Source organism: Trachypithecus francoisi, unplaced genomic scaffold, assembly GCF_009764315.1.
Source record: "Trachypithecus francoisi isolate TF-2019V2 unplaced genomic scaffold, Tfra_2.0 Lachesis_group17, whole genome shotgun sequence".
Lineage (NCBI taxonomy): Eukaryota > Metazoa > Chordata > Mammalia > Primates > Cercopithecidae > Trachypithecus > Trachypithecus francoisi.
This window is the reverse complement of record NW_022681462.1, coordinates 845674-867096: the sequence shown is the minus strand read 5'-3', so window position 1 is coordinate 867096 and position 21423 is coordinate 845674. Positions and strand designations below refer to the sequence as shown.

Genomic DNA, 21423 nt, shown 5'->3' with positions numbered 1-21423 from the left:
TCATGCTGCTATAAAGACACATGCACACGTATGTTTACTGCAGCACTATTCACAATAGCAAACACTTGGAACCAACCCAAATGCCCATCAATGATAGACTGGATTAAGAAAATGTAGCACATATACACCATGGAATATACTCTGCAGCCATAAGAAAAGGATGAGTTCATGTCCTTTGTAGGGACATGGGTGAAGTTGGAAACCATCATTCTCAGCAAACTATTGCAAGGGCAAAAAACCAAACACCGCATGTTCTCACTCATAGGTGGGAACTGAACATTGAGAACACTTGGGCACAGGAAGGGGAACATCACACACCGGGCCTATTGTCGGGGGAGGAGGAGGGATAGCATTAAGAGATATACCTGATGTAAATGACGAGTTAATGGGTGCAGCACACCAATATGGCACATGTATACACATAAAACAAACCTGCACGTTGTGCACATGTACCCTAGAACTTAAAGTATAATAAAAATAAATAAATAAAAGTCTTTTCGAAAGATAAAATAAAACAAAAAAACAAATTTCAACATGAGACACAGTGGGGCCAATCTCTATCCAAACTACAGCACCATACAATGGTCATAAGAAGGAATGAAGTACCCAAACGTGCTACAACATGGATAAATCTTGAAAACATTATGCTACGTGAAAGAAGCCAGCCACAAAATATCACATATCGTTTTATGATTCCATTTAATGAAATGTCCACATGAGGCAAATCTCTAGAGACAGAAAGTAGGTTAATGGTTGTCTATGTATGAGGAGAAGGGGGCCAGGGGATACAGGGTTTCTTCTGGGGAGGATGAACATGTTCTAAAATTGATTTGGGGCCGGGGGCATTGGCTCACACCTGTAATCCCAGCACTTTGGGAGGCTGAGGTGGGTGGATCATGAGCTCAAGAGATCAAGACCATCCTAGCCAACAGGGTGACACCCCATCTCTACAAAAAATACAAAAATTAGCTGGGTGTGGTGGCACGTGCCTGTAGTCCCAGCTACTTGGGAGGCTGAGGCAGGAGAATTGCTTGAACCTGGGAGGCGGAGGTTGCAGTGAGTCGAGATCGTGCCACTGCACTCCAGACTGGCAACAGAGTGAGACTCTGTCTCAAAATAAAAAAAGAAAAAAAAATTGATTTGGTGGCCAGGCACAATGGCTTACGTCTGGAATCCCCATATTTCAGGAGGCTGAAAGCACGAGGATTGAGACCAGCCTGGGCAATATAGGGAGACCCCCTTCTCTATCACATAGATAAGGTAAAAAAAAAATTTGGTGATAGTTGCGTAACCCTGTGAATATACTAAAAACCATGTACCCTAGAACTTAAAGTATAATAAAAATAAATAAATAAAATAAAAGTCTTTTCGAAAGATAAAATAAAACAAAAAAACAAATTTCAACATGAGAAAAACCACGGCATCATATACTTTAAATGGGTGAGTTGTATGCTGTATGAATAATATCTCAATAAAGTTGTCACATACCTGCAGAAATAGAAACTCCAAGATCTGTGGAGTAATATGAAGTAGTCCAGGCCGGGAGCAGTGGCTCACGTCTGTAATCCCAGAACTTTGGGGGCCGAGGTGGGTAGACCACTTGAGCTCAGGAGTTTGACACCAGCCTGACCAATATGGTGAAACCCCATCTGTACTAAAAATAGAAAAATTAGCTGAGCATGGTAGAACACGCCTGTAATTCCAGCTACTCTGGAGATTGATGCAGGAGAATCACTTGAACCCAAAAGGTGGAGGTTGCAATGAGCTGAGATCACACCACTGCACTCCAGCCTGGAGTGACAGAGTGAGACTCTATCTTAAAATTAAATTTTAAATTAAATTTTAAAAAATGAGGTAGTACAGTATACATGTAACTGAACAGCAGGAGAGGGTAGTAAGAGGTAGAAAAAAATACTAATAATGGCTGAAATCTTCCAAAATTTGGTGGAAAATAGTTGATCCTCATTATTCATGGGTTCCATATTTGCAAATTCACCTATTTGCTAAAATTTGTAACCCCCAAATCAACTCACAGCCATTTCAGTTATTTGTGAATGTGCGTAGAGTGGCGAGAACTTTGAGTTGCCCAACACACATATTCCCATCTGAGGCTGAACAGGGAGACACTCTGCCTTCTTGTTTCAGCTCTCATATTGTAAACAAGTGGCCTTTTGGGGTCTCATTAGTGCCATCTTTTTCACATTTTGGTGTTTTTTTGTTTGTTGAGATGAGGTCTCACTCTGTCACCCAGGCTGGAGTGCAGTGGTGTGACCATGGCTCACTGTAGCCTTAACCTCCTGGGCTCAAATGATTCTTCCGCCTCAGCCCTGTGAGTAGCTGGGACCACAGGCACACAACATCACACCTGGCAAATTTTTGTATTTTTTTGTAGAGACAGGGTTTTGCCATGTTGCCCAGGCTGGTCTTGAACTCCTGAGCTGAAGCTATCTGCTCACCTCGGCCTCCGAAAGTGTTGGGATGACAGGTGTGAGTTGCTGTGCCCGGCCATTCCGGTGCATTTTGTTGGTGACTTTACTGTTTGAAGTGGCTCCTGAGTGTACTGCTGAAGTGCTGGCTTTAAATGGGTGAATTGTATGCTATATGAATAATACCTCAATAAAGTTGTCACATACATGCAAAAGTAGAAACTCCAAAATCTGTGGGGTAATATGAAGTAGTCCAGGCCAGGAGCAGTGGCTCACGCCTGTAATCCCAGCACTTTGGGAGGCTGAGGTGGGTAGATCACCCATTTAAGTACTGCTAAGTGCAAGAAGGCTGTGATGAAATGTGTGTTACATAAGCTTCATTCAGGCACGATTCACAGTGCTGTTAGCTATGAGTTCAAAGTTAATGAGCCAACAGTACAGTACCTAGAAAAGAGGAAATTCACCAGTCTATACGACATGAAGCCATTCTAGAAAATGCTAAAGTAGGCCGGGTGCGGTGGCTCAAGCCTGTAATCCCAGCACTTTGGGAGGCCGAGACGGGCGGATCACGAGGTCAGGAGATCGAGACCATCCTGGCTAACACGGTGAAACCCCGTCTCTACTAAAAATACAAAAACTAGCCGGGCGAGGTGGCGGGCGCCTGTAGTCCCAGTTACTCGGGAGGCTGAGGCAGGAGAATGGCGTAAACCCGGGAGGCGGAGCTTGCAGTGAGCTGAGATCTGGCCACTGCACTCCAGTCCGGTCAACAGAGCGAGACTCCGCCTCAAAAAAAAAAAAAAGAAAAGAAAAAAGAAAATGCTAAAGTATTGTGACATCTACAGTGTATGATGTCGCTATGGGATGGAATGAAAAAGCAGCTAAATTTGTGGATTCATGAGACGACTTTTTTTTTTTTTAGTGGACAGTACTCTTGTGAGGATAGAAGCCAAATAAATGTACAGTCATGTTACCCATGGTCAGGAAAATGTTAAACCTTTCTTGGCTAGTGTTTTTATAAATACTGCCTATAATTTGTAAGATATATTAAATGTCTTTAAATAGGAGCAGACATAAAACAAGGTTATGCGTTAACCAGCTGATGAAAATGTTTTGACCAGAGGCTCACAGGAAGCTAACCCTGTATCTCACCTAGGAGCAGTGGCTCAGCATTTGCGAATTCTGTGCTTGCAGAGACTTTATAGAACATGGCTACCATGAGAACTCACTGTATTAATTTTCTGATCTAAGAAGCTCAAGAAATCCTAAGTAAATAAACACAAAGAGAATTACTCCTAGATATGTGATAGTTAAACCGATGAAAGCCAAAGATATAGAAAAGAACTTGAAAGCAGTTTGAGGAAAAAAAAACAGCAATTACATACAAAGGAATAGTAGGAAGAGCTTATGCCGACCTTTCTTCAGAAACTATGGAAGCCAGAAGACACTGGAAGACAGTCAAACGCCAAAGGAAAAAACTATCAACCAAGCATTCTACATCCAGTAAAGCTATTCTTCAAAGATGAAGGCGGCCTGTAATCCCAGCACTTTGGGAGGCTGAGGTGGGCAGATCACGAGGTCAGGAGATCGAGACCATCCTGGCTAACATGGTGAAATGCTGTCTCTACTAAAATACAAAAAAAAAAAAATACCCGGGCGTGGTGGTGGGCCCAGCTACTTGGGAGGCTGAGGCAGGAGAATGGCGTGAACCCGGGAGGTGGAGCTTACAGTGAGCCAAGATCGCACCACTGCACTCCAGCCTGGACGACAGAGCGAGACTCTGTCTCAAAAAAATGGAAGGCAAAATAAAGACAATTTTTTTTCATTTTATTATTTTTAAAATTGTGGGTACATAGTAGGTGCATATATTTAAGGGGTACATGAGATGTTTTGACACAGGCATGCACATCACAGAGAACGGGGGTGTGTCCATCCCCTCAGGCATTTACTCTTTCCAATTACATTCTGTTTTAAAATAGATGATTTTTATTATTGACTATTGTCACCCTATTGAGCTATCAAATAGTAGGTCTTATTCATTTTTTTTCTTTTGGTACCCATAAAGATCCCCACTTCCCCCCAAAAACATTTTTAAATGAACCTCAAAACTGAGAATGCTGCTCGCAGACCTAGATGATGGCTTGCTGCCTCAGTGCTGAGCAGGTTGGCTTCAGCCACCATCAACGGTTCCTTTCCTTGCTCGAGGACACCAAACTGGTTGCCACAGATGCTGCAAATCCTTGTGGTGTTGAAATGGCCCAGTGTCCTGTGCTAAGAAGGGGAACAACACCCCACTCTGCCTGTGATCCATTATAGTTGTACCACAGCAGAATTGCTAGGGCACCAAAGCGTTACCTGCAGCCTCTTGCTCCCCAGGGGGATCCTACACTATAGGGTGGTCCAGCCAGGGAAGTGCACCTAGCTGTACCATACTTTACTGGGAACTACAAACCCCCTTCAGACATCTGTCCTGGTTCAATTCAGTTTGTAATGCCTGGTTCCCTCTTCCTTTGGATGGATTCTCTCTTAGGGCCCCACAATTCTATCTTGCAAATTCTCCTGCCCTTCAATTCTGGTTCTGTTTGGCAGAGAATGTTAAAACTTCAGTTATGGACATGGTACGTGCTCTTGTCTCAGGAGGCTTCTCAGCATCTGAGGCAGATACTGCTGGCTACCTCAAATTTTCTTTTAACCTTAACAAAACCCACATTTTTAGCTGGACACATTACCATTTGTATTAAGTTTGTTTTCTGTTACCTACAACAGAATACCTGAAACTGGGTCATTGACAAAGGAATTTGTTACAGTTATGGAGGCTGCAAACTCCCAGGTTGAGTCCACATCTGGTGGGAGCCTTCTTGCTGGTGGGGACCTCTGTGGCATCCTGAGGTGGCAAATATTCATATCAACCCCCAGGAAACCGATTTAACAGGGGGCAGCAATTCTCTTACCCCCCAGTCCTTCATTCTGCTGCTTCGACTATGGATGTGATGGCTGGATTCCAGCAGCCACACTGAAACAGAAGGATGAGCTGGAAGGATCCCCGGTCTCTCATAATTTCATGGAACCGTCACACCAGTCCTGGAATACCTACTTTCCAAAGTATTTTATATAAAATAAACTTATCTTGCATACCCACTGTCTTAGTCAATTTGGGCTGCTATAACAAAATGACTTAGGCCGGGCACGGTGGCTCAAGCCTGTAATCCCAGCACTTTGGGAGGCCGAGACGGGCGGATCACGAGGTCAGGAGATCGAGACCATCCTGGCTAACACGGTGAAACCCCGTCTCTACTAAAAAAAAAAAAAACAAAAAACTAGCCAGGCGAGGTGGCGGGCGCCTGTAGTCTCAGCTACTCGGGAGGCTGAGGCAGGAGAATGGCGGGAACCCGGGAAGCAGAGCTTGCAGTGAGCTGAGATCCGGCCACTGCACTCCAGCCTGGGCGACAAAGCCAGACTCCGTCTCAAAAAAAAAAAAGACTTAGACTGCTTATTTATAAACAGATTTATTGTTCACGGTTCTAGAGGCTGACAAGTCCAAGATCAAGGTGCCAGCAGGTCTGGTGTCTGGTGAGGGGCTCACTGCCCACAGGTGGTGCCTTCTCATGGCATCCTTACACGGCAGAAGGGCAAGAGGAGTGAACAAGCTTCCTCAGGCCTCTTTTGTAAGAGTGAGCACTAATCCCATTCACAAGGGATCTGCCCCCATAACCTAATCACCTCCCAAAGGCCCCATCTCAATACCAAACGTATTAGGGGATTTCAGCATAGGAATTTTAGACACAAACATTCAGACCACAGCACACGTAGCCCACAGCAACCGTGTAATGAGGGAAACTTAGGAGAAGCCAGGGGAAGGGAAGGGGATTTCGTTGAAGAAGTTGGTATTGAACTCATCAGTTTTTTTTTGAGATAGGCTCTCACTCTGTTGTCCTGGCTGGAATACAGTAGTGTGATCATAGCTCACTGCAGCCTCAAACTCCTGGGCTCAAGTGATTATCCCACCTCAGCCTTCTGAGTAGCTGGGATTACAGACACACACCTCCATGCCTGGCTAATTTTTAAACATTTTTTAAAAGATGGGGGTCTGTTTTCCCAGGCTGGTCTCGAACTCCTGACTTCAAGCAATCCTCCTGCCTCTTCCTTTCAAAGCACTAGGATTGACAGGTGTGGACAACTGCACTTGGTCCCAGTCTTTCTAGTTTTACTGGTAATTCAGCCCCCGCCCAGACCCCACTGTAGAGAAGTGGGGCTGACTGAGGGAAGGAATGGGCTTAGCCAGTTCTACTTTCAGGAATAGCAGAGCAAGAAGCCTAGCACTGACCTGGCCTGGGGAAGTGATGGAAACTTCAGACCCAGCAAGACAGAGTGTGGATTCTCACCTGCAGCACCACTGCTCTTTCTAAAGCATGCTCTTTTAGAGTTCCATGGTGTGACAGCTAAGTCTCTAACCCTCTCAGTACAGTAGAGCAGGGAATGTTTTGGACACAATTTGGAAAGCATATTCCTGTGGGGAGGGGATCATTTTTGTTTTGTGTGATTTCTGGCTAAGAAGCAAGTTATTATCAAGAGCAATTGTCAATTAATTATATACTTCACTGCTTCTGGCCTATATCCAAGATCTCTATTTAGCCACTCAATGATGACAGATATTCTGGCAGAGATCCAGGACCAGCCAGTAACAGAACTACTTGGATCAACATCTATAATATTGTTTCAAGGCCAGGTGCGGTGGCTCACGCCTGTAATCCCAGCACTTTGGGAGGCCGAGACGGGCGGATCACGAAGTCAGGAGATCGAGACCATCCTGGCTAACACGGTGAAACCCCGTCTCTACTAAAAATACAAAAAACTAGCCGGGCGAGATGGCGGCGCCTGTAGTCCCAGCTACTCGGGAGGCTGAGGCAGGAGAATGGCGTGTACCTGGGAGGCGGAGCTTGCAATGAACCAAGATCCGGCCACTGCACTCCAGCCTGGGCGACAGAGCCAGACTCCGTCTCAAAAACAAAAACAAAAACAAAAACAAAAACAACAAAAAAATATTGTTTCAAATTGCAAGCAGAGTTAATTCCCCTATTTCTCTGAGGTTAGGGGAAGAACTTGTACATTTGTGTGTGCTGCATTCTGTGGAGATGGACAAATCTGAGTACTGCTCTCCACCCACTGCTGAGCCTGTATGACCCACCCCGGTAGCACAGAGCACAGTGGCTGAGAGCAGACTCTGGAGGCAGATTACCAGGCTCAGCCCACCCCTGACAGTCAGCCAGCTGCCCTTATGCAAGTTACTCTACCTTGGGTGTCTGTTTCCTCCTCTGCAACATGAGAGTCACAACAGTAAGTTCCTCCTAGGGATGCTGAGAGCACTACACGAAGCAATGTACAGAAGGGACAAGAATCACTACTGGCTCCCTCCAGCAGAATCCTGGGATTTAAGCAGGACCCAATCTTGCAATCTCAATGTCCAGCCAGTGTTCTCTTCCATTCTCCTCCGAGGCAAACCATCTTGGCCCTTAGGCGTCTTCTGCCTTATTTTGACGTGTGGGTATCCCAGGTAACTACCAGGACTGCATCCCCTCAAGGGTAAGGACTAGGTCTGATACTCATCTAGTGGACACTCAAATATTTTGCCAGTTATATTATTAAGAATTTTATTTTTGAGCATTCTATATACATTTATAAGTGTACATATGGTGTATTTCATGTACATGGATTAGGAAGTTCTTCAAGGGCAACATTCAGTGCCCACTGGAAAATTTTCTACAAGAGTAGAGTTTGGAAAATAACAGATCAACTTAGGAGACTAGAACTATATACTGATACGAAGAATGGATATAGGTTTTCTCAATCCAGAGCAGTACCCTCACCCGCTCTGCCCTCCCCTCTCCTAGATGGTCACCATAGGGCAGTAAGGTTTCATCAGTCAAGCACAGAGCTTCCGGGCGCTGGCTGCCAGACTGTGACGGAGAGAAGGAAAGAGCAACAAATAAACAGGCACGCTGGTAGTTGGCTACAGCCTGGGTAGAAGCCCATGGCATCTTCTTCCACCCAGACTGGGGATGTCCCGGCAGCTGAGTAAGTGATGGGCCTCCTGACTTCTCCACAGCGAACTCAATCTCCTTGCCTCACAAGAACGTCAGAAAGGTCCTCTGTTCCTTCCAGCTTTAGATTCTGAGGCAAGACCAAAACATGCATGGACTTTGGTATACTGAGAATAAAAGAATCATCAATTCCAATCACAGTTACAAGATAGTGACTACGAGAAGAAAGTCTGTCCCATGATTATAAGAAAAACTGTTTCATAGCAAGTATAACTTGCATGAAAAAACTGATTCCCAATCCTTGTTACAACAAAATGACTTAGGTAAAAAAGCAAAAAGCAAGCCTTCTCTGGCTCTGGTTCCTGCAACCCACCCCCTATAAAGGGCCTAAGAGCTGAGCTGTCTGCCCTAAAGATGCTCATGGAGGCAGATGGGAGGTCATCAGGAGCCACAACACATACACATAGTCATTTGTTTCCCCCTCATCCTCGAGGGATGTTCCAAGGTCCCTGGTGGATGCCTGAACCCATATAGTACCAAATCAAACACAACGCATGATTTTTATGTATATGTATACACAAACATACCTCGTTTTTCCTATACACATACACTTATGATCAAGTTTAGTTTATAAATTAGGCACAGTAAGAGATTAACAATAACTAATAATAAAATAGAAAAATTAAGTCAAGTAAGAGGGAGTGGAACACAAGCACTGCAGTACCGCAACAGTTGACCTGGGAACTGAGATGGCTGCCAAGTGACTAATGGGAGAGCCGTGTCTGCAGTGTGGATCCAGTGGACACAGGGACAGTTCAGATCTGGGGCAGGATGGAGCGGGACACTGTGACATTTCATCACACTACTCAGAACAATTGCAACTTAAAACTTACGAACTCTTTATTTCTGGATTTCCACTTAGTATTTTCAGACCATGGGTGACTGTGGGTAGCTGAAACCATGGAGAGTGAAATTGTGGAAACAGGGGCACTACTGTATTAACCCCGTCCATGCACACCTCCGCCAGGCACCCCCAACTGCCCGACTGCCCCATCCCTCCATTAGTTCCTGACAGCAGTGCCCTCCTGCCAGTCTCTGCACAGGCCTTTCCCTACCTCCCTCCCAGCTCCTCCCCAACCCCAGGCAGTGTTTCCCCCAGGACTACGCAGCCGTGAGACGCCTTTCCCGATGAACTTCACCACAACCAGCCTGCCCTGACTCTGCACCGGAGGCAGATGGGATGTGCCAGGGCTCAACAGCCACTTGCACCTTTCCTTGCCATTAAAGACGGAGTGCTCAAGTCATACCTCGCAGGGTTTCTGCAGCTCAGGTTCTGGAGGCCGCACACTGCTGGCATGTAGAGAGCCATGAAGGCAGTGGGCCTCACGCCCATCACCGGCTCCTAAGCCCCACACACTGCCTGGCTATGTGAGGGGAGATTGTTATCACAGTGGTGGGGGAACAGACTCCAGACAGGAGTGAAAGAAGGAGAGAAAGAAGTCCAAGAGGAGGTGAAGTTCTGCTGTGAAGTGTTGAGAATATTTCTCTTGGTGGCTCTAAGCTCCGAGTTATCACAGATCCCTGTAGATTACCACAGTAACTGTTGTGGCCAATGTTCCAACCCCATTTTCTCAAACAACCCAAAGCCAGGCCCCAGCAATGGCCTCGGCACTCAGCCTCACAAGTCATTCTTCAAACCCCAAGAGCTCCGGGACCCTTAAAACAAGACTTGATCACAGCAAAATGAATGAGGCTGCACTGCCACTGAGAGCAGGGGTGCAGAGCTGGGGTCGGAGCAGCATGGCCTCAGTGAAAACGACCTCAGCGAAGCCACAGAGTCACTAATGTATCTTAGCAGCGTTGTCCTGGCCTGACTCCTTAAGAAACAAGTGAGGGCCATGAAGTCCCTCTCTCAAGGCAGGTTTCTGTGGAGAGACACAGCCTAGAGAAGCACTCTGACCTTCAGGCTGGGGCTGATGAGCGAAGGCAGTAACACTCTTAAATTGGACTCAGAAGGTTCCTGAGCTTTGGAGGCCAGCCTAGGAGCCTGGTGTGCTAGGAGACCAGCACCCATGTGGGAGAGTCACCAGCACCTATTTCCACCAAGATGGTGTGCAAATGAGATTCCAGGCCTCCCCCGACACTTCTCAAGTCAGACAGATGGATGGCCTGCACACCACCCACCTCAGATGGTGTATCCTCAGCAGAGCCACTTATGAATTTGTCAGAACAATGATAATAGTATATTTTTTAATTTTTTATTTTCTTAGTCATTCTCTCTTCACATAGTTTGCATGTGACATCGGATGCCTTAGGATGTGTCAGGTATAGGAACTACCACCTCCTATAACCACGGGCATGTCTGCCTTCACAGGCTTGTGAATGGGGCACGTCCTCTCTCCACAGTCACTGGTCACCGTCTTACTGCCCCCCAACAGCAGCCATGCAAGTTCAGCATTCCTGGGTTAAAACCATTCCCAAGGGCTCTGATGTACAATCGTTCCTTCTTGGGAACTACACTGGGCTCTTTTGTTTAGGCCTGAGGTTTGAACACCCAGACTGGTGGTTACGAGCCCAGTGGTCAGTACAGTTGTCGGAGACATACAGCACTTGGTCCTGGCCCAGTGGCTCTTCTGCACCTGTTCCCCACCCAGAATCAAAACTAGCTTCTGCTAACTGGACAGTTTCTTCTTCTTCATGAGGTTGTGAGCTAAGCAAGGTAATGACAAGAGAAAAACTGGTCTCTGACTTCCAGTGGTAGGTCACTGGGATTGGCTGATGGCTGTGCCACACAGGCCAGGGCAACCTCTCTCCGAAGCAGACTGAGACCTGGAAAATGGAGCCAGTCCTCACTGCTCCTGATTTCACTAGGAGGCCAGAGGTCACATGTTGGCACACAGGAAATCCTGGCTGCTTCCACCAGCACCCCATTTTTGCTACCATTCCATTCCCATAATCACCCACTAAAACCGCACTTTGGCATTCAGACAGTACCTGCACACCAGTGCCCACCCCTCCTCCTGGGGAGCTGACAGTGGTGGTGCCCACCATGGCCATGGTACCCCAGCCCCAGGGTGGGGCTTGCCGCACACGCCGTGGCCCAGCCCATAGCCTCTACTGCAGGTGCCAAAGGCTGCGCTGTCATCAGCTGGCTGGGGACCCTAATGGACACCAAGTGTTTAGCGATGCCCAAACGTACTCTTCTCTTTCTGCAACTGTTTTCTTTCCATCCTCATCTCTCTCCTCTTTCCTCTGCCAGGTCTCCCATATGTCTTGACTTTGGTACAACCAGGCTTTGGCCTTTAAAGTCTTTGACACCCAGTGAAGTAAAAGCACGTTGTGTTCTTAGGTTGGGGAACTTACCGATCACACTTCCGTCATCTAAAATCTTACCATTTGGGTCCTCTGTGCTATTTTCATTGCTAATCGAACCTGATGGGTTTTTCCTAAGTTACTTCTAGGTGCCTGGCTAATCATTTGGGTTGAAGGTACCACATGAGTCACGGTATTTAAGAAATCTTATGGTAGCCCATGCAAGATCAAATAAAAAGCTAAATGACTTGACATAAACAGGGAATACTCTAATACTCCCATGCTTACCTTAATTACCTACCTTTTCATTGGCTAAATGTAGGAGACAGGCAAAAGCCAGAGGTATGGAGAGGTTCTGAGCCATGACAGGGGGCAGGCTGGAAAGAAAGGGGCAAGTATTTAGGTCACTGCAACTGTTAGAACAAAGGCCATTCATCAAGTATGAATAAGTCACACAAGCAATGACTAAACTAATGAGAGACAAATCTTTCAGATGCATTTTATAAGCAGATTTTTCTAGTTTCTTATCTGAGATAAAATATCTCCTGTTACACTCTGACCACTGGCACAGAAAAACAACTTTTTAAAAGTTGGTCTGTATTAACTTATCTATCAACACAGAGAGAAAACAGAACAGCCACTACAAGGGTCATAGGAAACAGGCTGTGTGTGTGTGTGGAGGGCCCGCCACCCGGACAGCTCAGAGGAGAGTAGGTGAGCCCCCACAAAGCCCCACGCCTGCCAGCCCGCACCTCCTCTGCAGGTCCTTCGTGAGCCCGCTAAGCATCTTCTTGTCAGCCACTTCTGCCAGGGCCCCTTCTTTTCCAGCTTCCCTGTGGTTTGCCTAACAGAAGCACATTTACAGGTCGGACAGTTAGGGCTAGTGCACTTTTGAAAGAACAACAAAAGGCTGGGCGCAGTGGCTCACGCCTGTAATCCCAGCACTTCGAGAGGCCGAGGCGGGTGGATCACGAGGTCAGGAGATCAAGACCATCCTGGCTAACACAGTGAAACCCTGTCTCTATTAAAAACACAAAAAAATTAGCCGGGTGTTGTGGTGGGAGCCTGTAGTCCCAGCTACTCAGGAGGCTGAGGCAGGAGTGAACCTGGGAGGCGGAGCTTGCAGTGAGCTGAGACAGCGCCACTACCCTCCAGCCTGGGCAACAGAGCAAGACTCTGTCTCAAAAAAAAAAAAAAAAAAAAAGAGCAACAGAAATAAAGGTGTATCACCAAAAAGTCTATACCTAAATGAAATGAAAACAAATTTCTTAGTTATTTTGAAGAAAAAGGATCTATAAAGGGAACCAGTGTCTCAGTCCTGCTCTAATGACATTGTGGTGAACATGGATGTCAATGGTCAGCATCACCCTGGTAAAGGAGACACTGCAAAGGTGTCCTAGGGTGCTCTGAAAACAAACAAGAAGAAAAACAGTAATAAAAAGTCATGATTTTTTTGTTTTTGTTTTTTCAGACGGAGTCTCGCTCTGTCACCAGACTACAGTGCAGTGGCGTGATCTCGGCTCACTGCAACCTCCGCCTCCTGGGTTCAGGCGATTCTCCTGCCTCAGCCTCCTGAGTAGCTGGGATTACAGGCGCCCACCACCATGCCTGGCTGATTTTTTGGTTTTTTTTTCAGTAGAGACGGGGTTTCACCATGTTGGCCAGGCTGGTTTTGAACGCCTGACCTCATGATCCACCCACCTTGGCCTCCCAAAGTGCTGGGATTACAGGCGTAAGCCACTGTGCCAACCAAAGCCATGATTACTTGTAGCTTCAACTGGACTGCACTGCTAAGGGCAGCACAAAATTCATATTGAAAAGTAAAGTCAAACTTTCCACTTAAAGACACACACTTGCATCCCATTCTGTTCTAGTTGATAAAACTTTATAAATATGACTGAAGCTTTCTCTGATATCCAGCTTACGGCCCTCAATCAACTTACCAGTTTTCATTTCTCAGCTACAAAAGGTCTAAACTCAGAATATTACCTGAGAAGAAGGAGTCAGAAAGAGGGAAGCATTCTAATTAACTGATACTTCCTTTCATTGAGGTGCACCAAGTTAATCAAGGTTTCAACTTGTTCTGAAGGAGAAGCAGAATCTGACAGTATAATAATTATTTTTCCACTATCTTCCTACTGAGAATACATTCCTGAAATCAGAATTATTAGATCAAAGGGTTTAAACATTTCATAGCATATAGCAACTTAAAGTGTACCAGCAGTGAATAAGAACTCCAAATTTCCCTCCTCACTAATGGAAAACAGCTGAATTACTAAACCTGCTGTTGTTTTACAGTAGCATCAGGATTCACTTGTCTGACAAGCTTCACTTGTCTTTTTTTACTACCAGCAAGGCTGAATCATGCCTTACACACTAGTCTGCTATTTGTATCACAGTCTGTGTGATCTGCCTGCTTGTACACTTGGTTCATTTCTCTCTTAGAGGCATGATGTCTTCCTTGTATTTTTGTTTTGTTTTTCAAGAATCTCTCTCTGTTGCCCAGACTGGAGTGGAGTGGTACGATCGTATCATAGCTCACTGTGACCTCAAACTCCTGGGCTCAAGTGATCCTCCCACTTCAACCTCCCCAAGTGCTGGGATCACACGTGTGAGCCACCATGCCCAGCTCTCTGTATTTTTGAATGAATATTTCTGCCTTGGAGGCATTGCCCAAATCGAGGTGTCTTCGGCTGTAGACATCAACCACTCCCCTCCCGCATGCTGGGCACCTACAGAACAGGCAGAGCATCTGACCTCTGCATCTGCCTCCTTTCCGGAGAGCGCTGTCAGCAGACTCCACATGCTCTGCTTCAGCTTCTTCATGTCCATCTTTTTGGCAGTCTTGGCATAGTGAATTTCAATTTTATTTACCTGAAATAGGTATATGACAGAGTAAAACTAAGTAGAATAAAGAAACTTTTACCATTAATCCATTGTAAAAACAAAGGTCTGGAGTTCAACTAAAGAAGGAATCCAATTTCAACCAAGGAGCTACAGAAATCTCTGTTTTTTGTTGTTGTTATTGGTTTTCTTGTTTTGTTTTTTGTTTTTTTCTGAGATGGAGTTTTGCTCTTGTCACCCAGGCTGGATTGCAGTGGTGCAATCTCAGCTCACTGCAACCTCCACCTCCTGGGTTCAAGTGATTCTCCAGCCTCAGCCTCCCAAGGAGCTGGGATTACAGGTACCCACTAATTTTTGTATGTTTAGTAGAGATGGTGTTTCACCATCTTGGCCATGCTGGTCTCAAACTTTTTTTTTTTTTTTGGGATGGAGTCTCACCCTGTTGCCCAGGCTGAAGTGCAATGGCACGATCTCGGCTCACTGCAACCTCTGCCTCCCGGGTTCAAATGATTCTCCTGCCTCAGCCTCCAGAGTAGCTGGGATTACAGGCACCTGCCACCACACCCAGCTAATTTTTGTATTTTTATTAGAGACGGGGTTTCACCATGTTGGCCAGGCTGGTCTTGAACTCCTGACCTCGTGATCCGCCCGCCTTGGCCTCCCCAAGTGCTGGGATTACAGGCGTGAGCCACTGCGCCTAGCCTCAAACTCTTGACCTCAGGTGATCCATCTGCCTTGGCCTCCCCAAGTGCTGGGATTACAGGCGTGAGCCACCGAGCCCAGCCCAGAGCTCTCTTTGGACACTAAAATAGAATCCCTCATATCAAATCTAATTTCTTTTTGATCAACTGCACTCTACATTAAGGCTAACTGGAATTCCAGAGTGTAAAAGAGATAAGTGAATCAAATACTAAGGCAAGCATAAAGCCTTCCAGCTGGTATGGAAGAAATAAATGTTTAACGCATGATAGTTTAATACAAACTGAATTTGGCCAAGACTTTTCAGAGCCACACAGCTAGCTAGCCTTGCTGAATTAGCATATAAATTTATATTCTCTGCCTGCAGCCTTCATTCATATGCCTTATTTGGTGACCAGTTCCTCCCCAGTTGTCTTTTCAAGGTCTCTGGAGAGATGGTCAGAGATGGTCAGTTCCACACAACCTAATTAACATCAGCTCACTCTCACAACCCTATTTAAAACTCGGAGCAACAGGTTAAAATTGAGAAGAAAACAAGCTCAGACTGCCATGACTCTCATGTAAGAGGCAGTTACACAGACTTCAGGCAAACAGTGTAATTCTCTGCTGTCTCATCCGTACCTTCTGAGGCTCAGCTACCAGGTTTGACTCCCCATATGTTGTGATGTCTAATCCTTGGGCTTCCGGAGTGTCTCCATTCTGTTGGGCCGTCTTAGGTGGATGGCAAGGAGAAGGTGAGAGGTCAGAGTTCCCAACTGGTCCCACGAATAAGTCATCAGAATCTTCATCATCACTGTCAGCAGCCTGGGCAAGAAACAGCTCTTTGAGTTTGGTGTAAGCTGCCAGAGGAGCTTAGAAACACCCTTGAAATAGACTCCGTGTTTAGGAAGCAAGAAGAGACCATCTGATAGTTCACTGAGTGAGTTACACCGCGATGAACTTCTCGGTGCCCCTAGTTGTCATCCTGTTTTACATAAACCCTGTTAGAGAGGTGTCTGTTATCAACCTAAGACCCTTCAAGTGGGAGTTAAAGGAATTCAATAATCATAATTGCCACTATGTCCCCCCTTCAGCTTCTAACTGATTTAGGATTTCATTTTACAGAAAACATTCCTTGCCAGGCGCGGTGGCTCAAGCCTGTAATCCCAGCACTTTGGGAGGCCGAGACGGGCGGATCACGAGGTCAGGAGATCGAGACCATCCTGGCTAACACGGTGAAACCCCGTCTCTACTAAAAATACAAAAAAACTAGCCGGGCGTGGTGGCGGCACCTGTGGTCCCAACTCCTTGGGAGGCTGAGGCAGGAGAATGGCCGGAACCCGGGGGGTGGAGCTTGCAGTGAGCTGAGATCCGACCACTACACTCCAGCCCGGGCAACAGAGCAAGACTCCGTCTCAAAAAAAAAAAAAAAAGAAAACATTCCTCAAATACCGGAGACATGACCTACACATATCACCCAAGGAAAGCACAGGAGATTCCTGGGGCCATCTGGTCAGTAGCAGGGGTACCACCCAGAAACAAGTGAGAAAGTCATTTTTGGGATCACATCCAGAGTGAATGTATCAGTATCTAGGGGCAGGGGGTGGGGTTGGGGGACACAGGTCAGAAGTCAGTCTTTAAATAGGCTCCCTGGGTGATCTGTATATAAGTTAAAGTTTGAGAAGCACTGGTCAAAAGGTCAGTCTGGATTTTCACTAAAATATAACAGCCTAACTCTCTTCCGAGTAAGAATATAAGGTGAATAAATTTTTTTTCCAGTTCTTTTCCCCCTTTCCACATACAGGGGCACAGATGAAGCCTATTTTTCCAGTTTCTGTTACCTGTATCAGCCATCTCATCAGTAGACTCAGAGAAGGGATATGGAAATTCTTTAGTCTAAACCATGATCTAAAGATCGGGGATGGCTTGTACAAGTTCACAACAAGCTTGCAATATGAGAACGACATTCAGAGCTAGAAACCTGGTCGTCGGAGATACACCCCGAAGACTTATTTTTCGCCACACCAGATCACACCACCTTCACATGTCTATGCGTTTTGTCTACCTGGCCAAAATACTAGCTCGTAAGAGGACAAAGTGTTTATATTCCTTTGAAATCTCACAACAGCCAATATTAGTACTTTGTAGCAGAGGCTAAGCACTCATTCACATGTGGACGCATTCACTCGAGTGTGGCCATTTGCTTCCTGCATGTAGGATGTGAGGTAAGGCAGGCCAAGGGTGAGGCTGTTTCCTCGACTCTGCTCAGCTCCTAGCACTGGGTGGAAGGCAGACCCTTCACCCAGAAAACCTCTATTAGATTCAAAATTTCCAACAGTCTCCCGCCACATGAAGTGGGGACATGGGAAGCAGAGAAAAATGACTCCCTGGCTTAGAAGAGAGGACAAGAGAGGACAGAGCCCCTTTCCCCCTTCACCTGTAATCCAGGGCAGAAGTTGGAGGTGTCGTTAGGGTTGTTGTAATCATAGTCTTCAATTTCTTCATAATGCTCAGTCTCTGCCCTTCGGCCCTGGGCCATCTTAAGTAACTAAAGGAAAGAATAAACGCAGAAAGCAATTTTTTTAAAAGCTACTGAACAGGTTAGAGAAGTAAATCTTAATTCCTATGCCCAATCTCCTCCTAGAATTATACCATTTTAGCGTCAGAAGGGCCCTCACAAGTCATCTAAGTCTAACAGACTTTTCCACTGCACAGCGCAAACCTGGAGTAGCAGGGCTCAGTGTCTCTACTGGTCCCAAATAAACCAGAGCAGCTCTATTCTGTGTGACTGGCGGTTAGGTCTTCTGCACAGTGTTACTTGAAAAAGAGTTCCTTCACTAAAAACGAACGTTGGAAAATCTACCCCCCGGCTTTCTGAAAGTCAACTTGGTGCACTTGAACAATTTTGATAGAAAACCCATTACCTTGGATCATGAGTAAGGCAACCTCACTGTATAAAGCCATTGGTGAGTAAATCCACAACTTCAACGAGAAAGCAAAGGAATCAGTCGGGCGCGGTGGCTCACACCTATAATCCCAGCACTTTGGGAGGCTGAGGCAGGTGGATCACCTGAGGTCAGAAGTTTGAGACTAGCCTGGCCAACATGGTGAAACCCTGTCCCTACTAAAAATACAAAAAATTCACTGGGCATGGTGGCAGGCACCTGTAACCCCAGTTACTTGGGAGGCTGAGGCAGGAGAACTGCTTGAACCCGGGAGGGAGAAGTTGCAGTGAGACAAGATTGCACCATTGCACTCTAGCCTGGGGCAACAAGAGCGAAATTCTGTCTCTAAATAAATAAATAAATAAATGGAGAAAGCAAAGGAAACAAGAAATAACTAAAAAATTGTTGAAACTTCACCAAAAAACTACACCCACTGCCCCCTAAATTTCAGAATGGAGGCTTCAGTTTCCAGCATTCTTGCCAGGTAAACTATTTCCGAGTGTTTACTGTGTGTCCATCACACAGGCCTTTCCTTTTAGCTTTCTTTGCCTTATCTATTTGATTTCCTGGCAACACCCCTTGGCTAACACAACCCCTCCTCACACTCTCCCCTTCCTCAAAGGCACTGCCTAACCGTCACACTATCAGCCACTTGAGACTTTGCGTGCTTAAAGGAACCAAGAAATGGGCTTACCCTGGTGCCTGGTTTGAGGTGAAGCTGGACCAGAGTGTCGACATCGTAGTGGAAATCTGTAGGAAGGGTGGTAGCTCTCCAATTCTGGTTCTCCAAAGTGGACTTGGTCAGAATAGTGGCAGCCTATAATTTTTATTTTTTAAAAGGTGTTTTAGGCATTTTAACAATGGGTAAAACATCTTACTTTTTTAAAGCAGTCTGGGAAGGGTTTGGGCAGCATGAGTCTACCATCACTCTCATAGTTCTATGTAAAAAAGTGTTTTGCTAGCATTATTCTTTTTATTCTCAATTTGATTCTTTCTGCCACTGAGTTTAGGACTATTTCTCAATAGTGCCTTTAGGGAACAAGGAAGAATGAAACCACCTGTTTGCTCTAAGAATTAAATTTATATGGAATTTTTAAAAATCACATCTGAGGCCGGGCGCGGTGGCTCCCGCCTGTAATCCCAGCGCTTTGGGAGGCCGAGGCGGAAGGATCACAAGGTCAGGAGATCGGTACCATCCTGGCTAACACTGTGAAACCCCGTCTCTACTAAAAATACAAAAAATTAGCTGGCCGTGGTGGCGAGCACCTGTAGTCCCAGCTACTCAGGAGGCTCAGGCAGGAGAATGGCGTGAACCCAGGAGGTAGAGCTTGCAGTGAGCCAAGATCGTGCCACTGCATTCCAGTCTGGGCAACAGAGCGAGACTCCATCTCAAAAAAAAAAAAAAAAATCACATCTGAAAGGGAAAAACGAGTGTGAAAAGAATTTAAGAAAGTACAATCCTAATAAATCCAGTACAAACCTTTGTTTTTCTAAAATATACATCAAAGTCAATATCATCTTCAAAGTCAATTTCAAAATCTTTCTTTGTACTCTTCTTTCTGTTTTCTGATTGGGAGGGAGCATCCTCTGCAGAGTGAACACAAATGTCAGCACTTCACTTCTGTGGCCTACTTATTTCACAAGATCTGCTGACAGCCTTATCAAGGCTTATCAAAACCACAAGGCGGCATCGTGTCTGAGCATCACAACGGTAGGAGTGCTCAATCACCACCCTCTTTTCATCCTAAACTTATCATTTGTGTTTTGGCTAAGAAAACACATCAGCGGGAGGCTGAGGCAGGAGAATGGCGTAAACCCGGGAGGCGGAGCTTGCAGTGAGCTGAGATCCGGCCACTGCACTCCAGCCCGGCGACAGAGCAAGACTCCGTCTCAAAAAAAAAAAAAAAAAAAAAAAAAAAAAAAAAAAAAAGAAAACACATCAGAAACATATGCTTGGCCGGTGCAGTGGCTCATGCCTGCAATCCCAACACTTTGGGAGGCCAAGACAGGAGGATCGCTTGAGGCCAGGAGTCCAGACCTAGGCAACAAAGTAGGATGCTGTCTACAGAAAATTTAAAAATTAACTGAGCATGCTGGCATGCCCCTGTAGTCCCAGCTATTCAGAAGGCTGAGGTGGGAAGATGCTTAAGCCTGGGAGGTCAAGGCTGCAGTGAGCCATGATTTACCACTGCACTTCAGCCTGGGTGACAGTGTGAGACCCTGTCTCAAAAGCAAAACAAAACATAGAACAACAGATGCTTATCCCTTTCTTTCAAGGAGACATTGCAAAACACTTAAGGTCAGCACAGCCCTTCAGAGTTCTACAGAATGCCAGCATGCGCAGTAGCACCTGTATGCCCTCTAGTGCCTGGGGTCATGCCCACCCACGGCCCCTGAGTTAACTCATGTGTATACTAGGGAGCAGTGTGAGGCTGGGAGCCCCGTTCTCCTGACTCCATTACGCACTCTTCTCACTCAGAGGCTTCCATTTTCACTGTCCCTTCATCCCAGGCCAGGCAAACTGACCAACCAGGAGGCTGGCTCATCTGTATGCTTCTTTGACTTATTCAGAGACACAGCAGGGCTGTGAGTGGCATTTCTCTTCCTTGGCTAACTGCTGACTGGCTGGTCACGTACACTACTTCTTTTCTTAAAATTCCACCTAGAATGACATACGTTTGCGTCGAGGCCTAAAGCGCCAGTGATCCGGGCCAGCCCACATTGACATGGTCCGAGGACTGAAATAAGAATATTCTCCAGGTTTCATAGACAGAAGGGGGCACATGGTCCTGACGTCTCCATCCCCGAGGGAAATCATTTCTTCCCTGTAACACACGTGAAATCATATTTGTACATGTATATTACATATATTACAATGCTGCATTTACATATGAAGTATGTCCACAAATGAGCTGCATTTCTAAGAGTGAGTCCAATACAAATACTTCATTATTAATAATTCCTTTTACTTCTCAAGTACTTTTGCTTCTCTTAATTTTATAATAATATAATCATGTCTATACGAGTACTCTGGAAGTTTCAAAGTGCACCATAAAATGCTAGTCTACCTAATTAGAGAGACAAGATGACAAAAGTAAACAGAATTCTTTTCGTGTAAGAATCCACAGCTAGTAAAATGCCAGAGCTAGGAGCTGGACACAATTCCCTTAATCCCAGCCTCAG

At 45.8% G+C, this 21423-nt stretch overlaps 1 protein-coding gene across 6 annotated transcripts in view; it reads right to left on the bottom strand.

Moving 5' to 3' along the window:
- Positions 1-8043: 8043 nt before the first annotated feature.
- Positions 8044-21423, bottom strand: part of NCAPH (non-SMC condensin I complex subunit H) — a 38622-nt gene continuing 25242 nt past the window's right edge. For 3 of the 6 annotated variants that reach the window (XM_033238854.1, XM_033238856.1, XM_033238858.1), the window contains exons 10-18: positions 20917-21065; positions 19721-19827; positions 18935-19057; positions 17733-17843; positions 15938-16120; positions 14531-14647; positions 12526-12617; positions 12075-12150; positions 8044-8628 (exon numbers count right to left, since the gene is read on the bottom strand). In XM_033238854.1, coding sequence (XP_033094745.1) covers positions 8557-8628; positions 12075-12150; positions 12526-12617; positions 14531-14647; positions 15938-16120; positions 17733-17843; positions 18935-19057; positions 19721-19827; positions 20917-21065 — 1030 coding nt within the window. In that variant the 3' untranslated portion in view covers positions 8044-8556. The remainder of the gene's footprint in view (positions 8629-12074; positions 12151-12525; positions 12618-14530; positions 14648-15937; positions 16121-17732; positions 17844-18934; positions 19058-19720; positions 19828-20916; positions 21066-21423) is intronic. The other 3 variants (XM_033238855.1, XM_033238859.1, XM_033238857.1) reach the window with 2 other exon arrangements.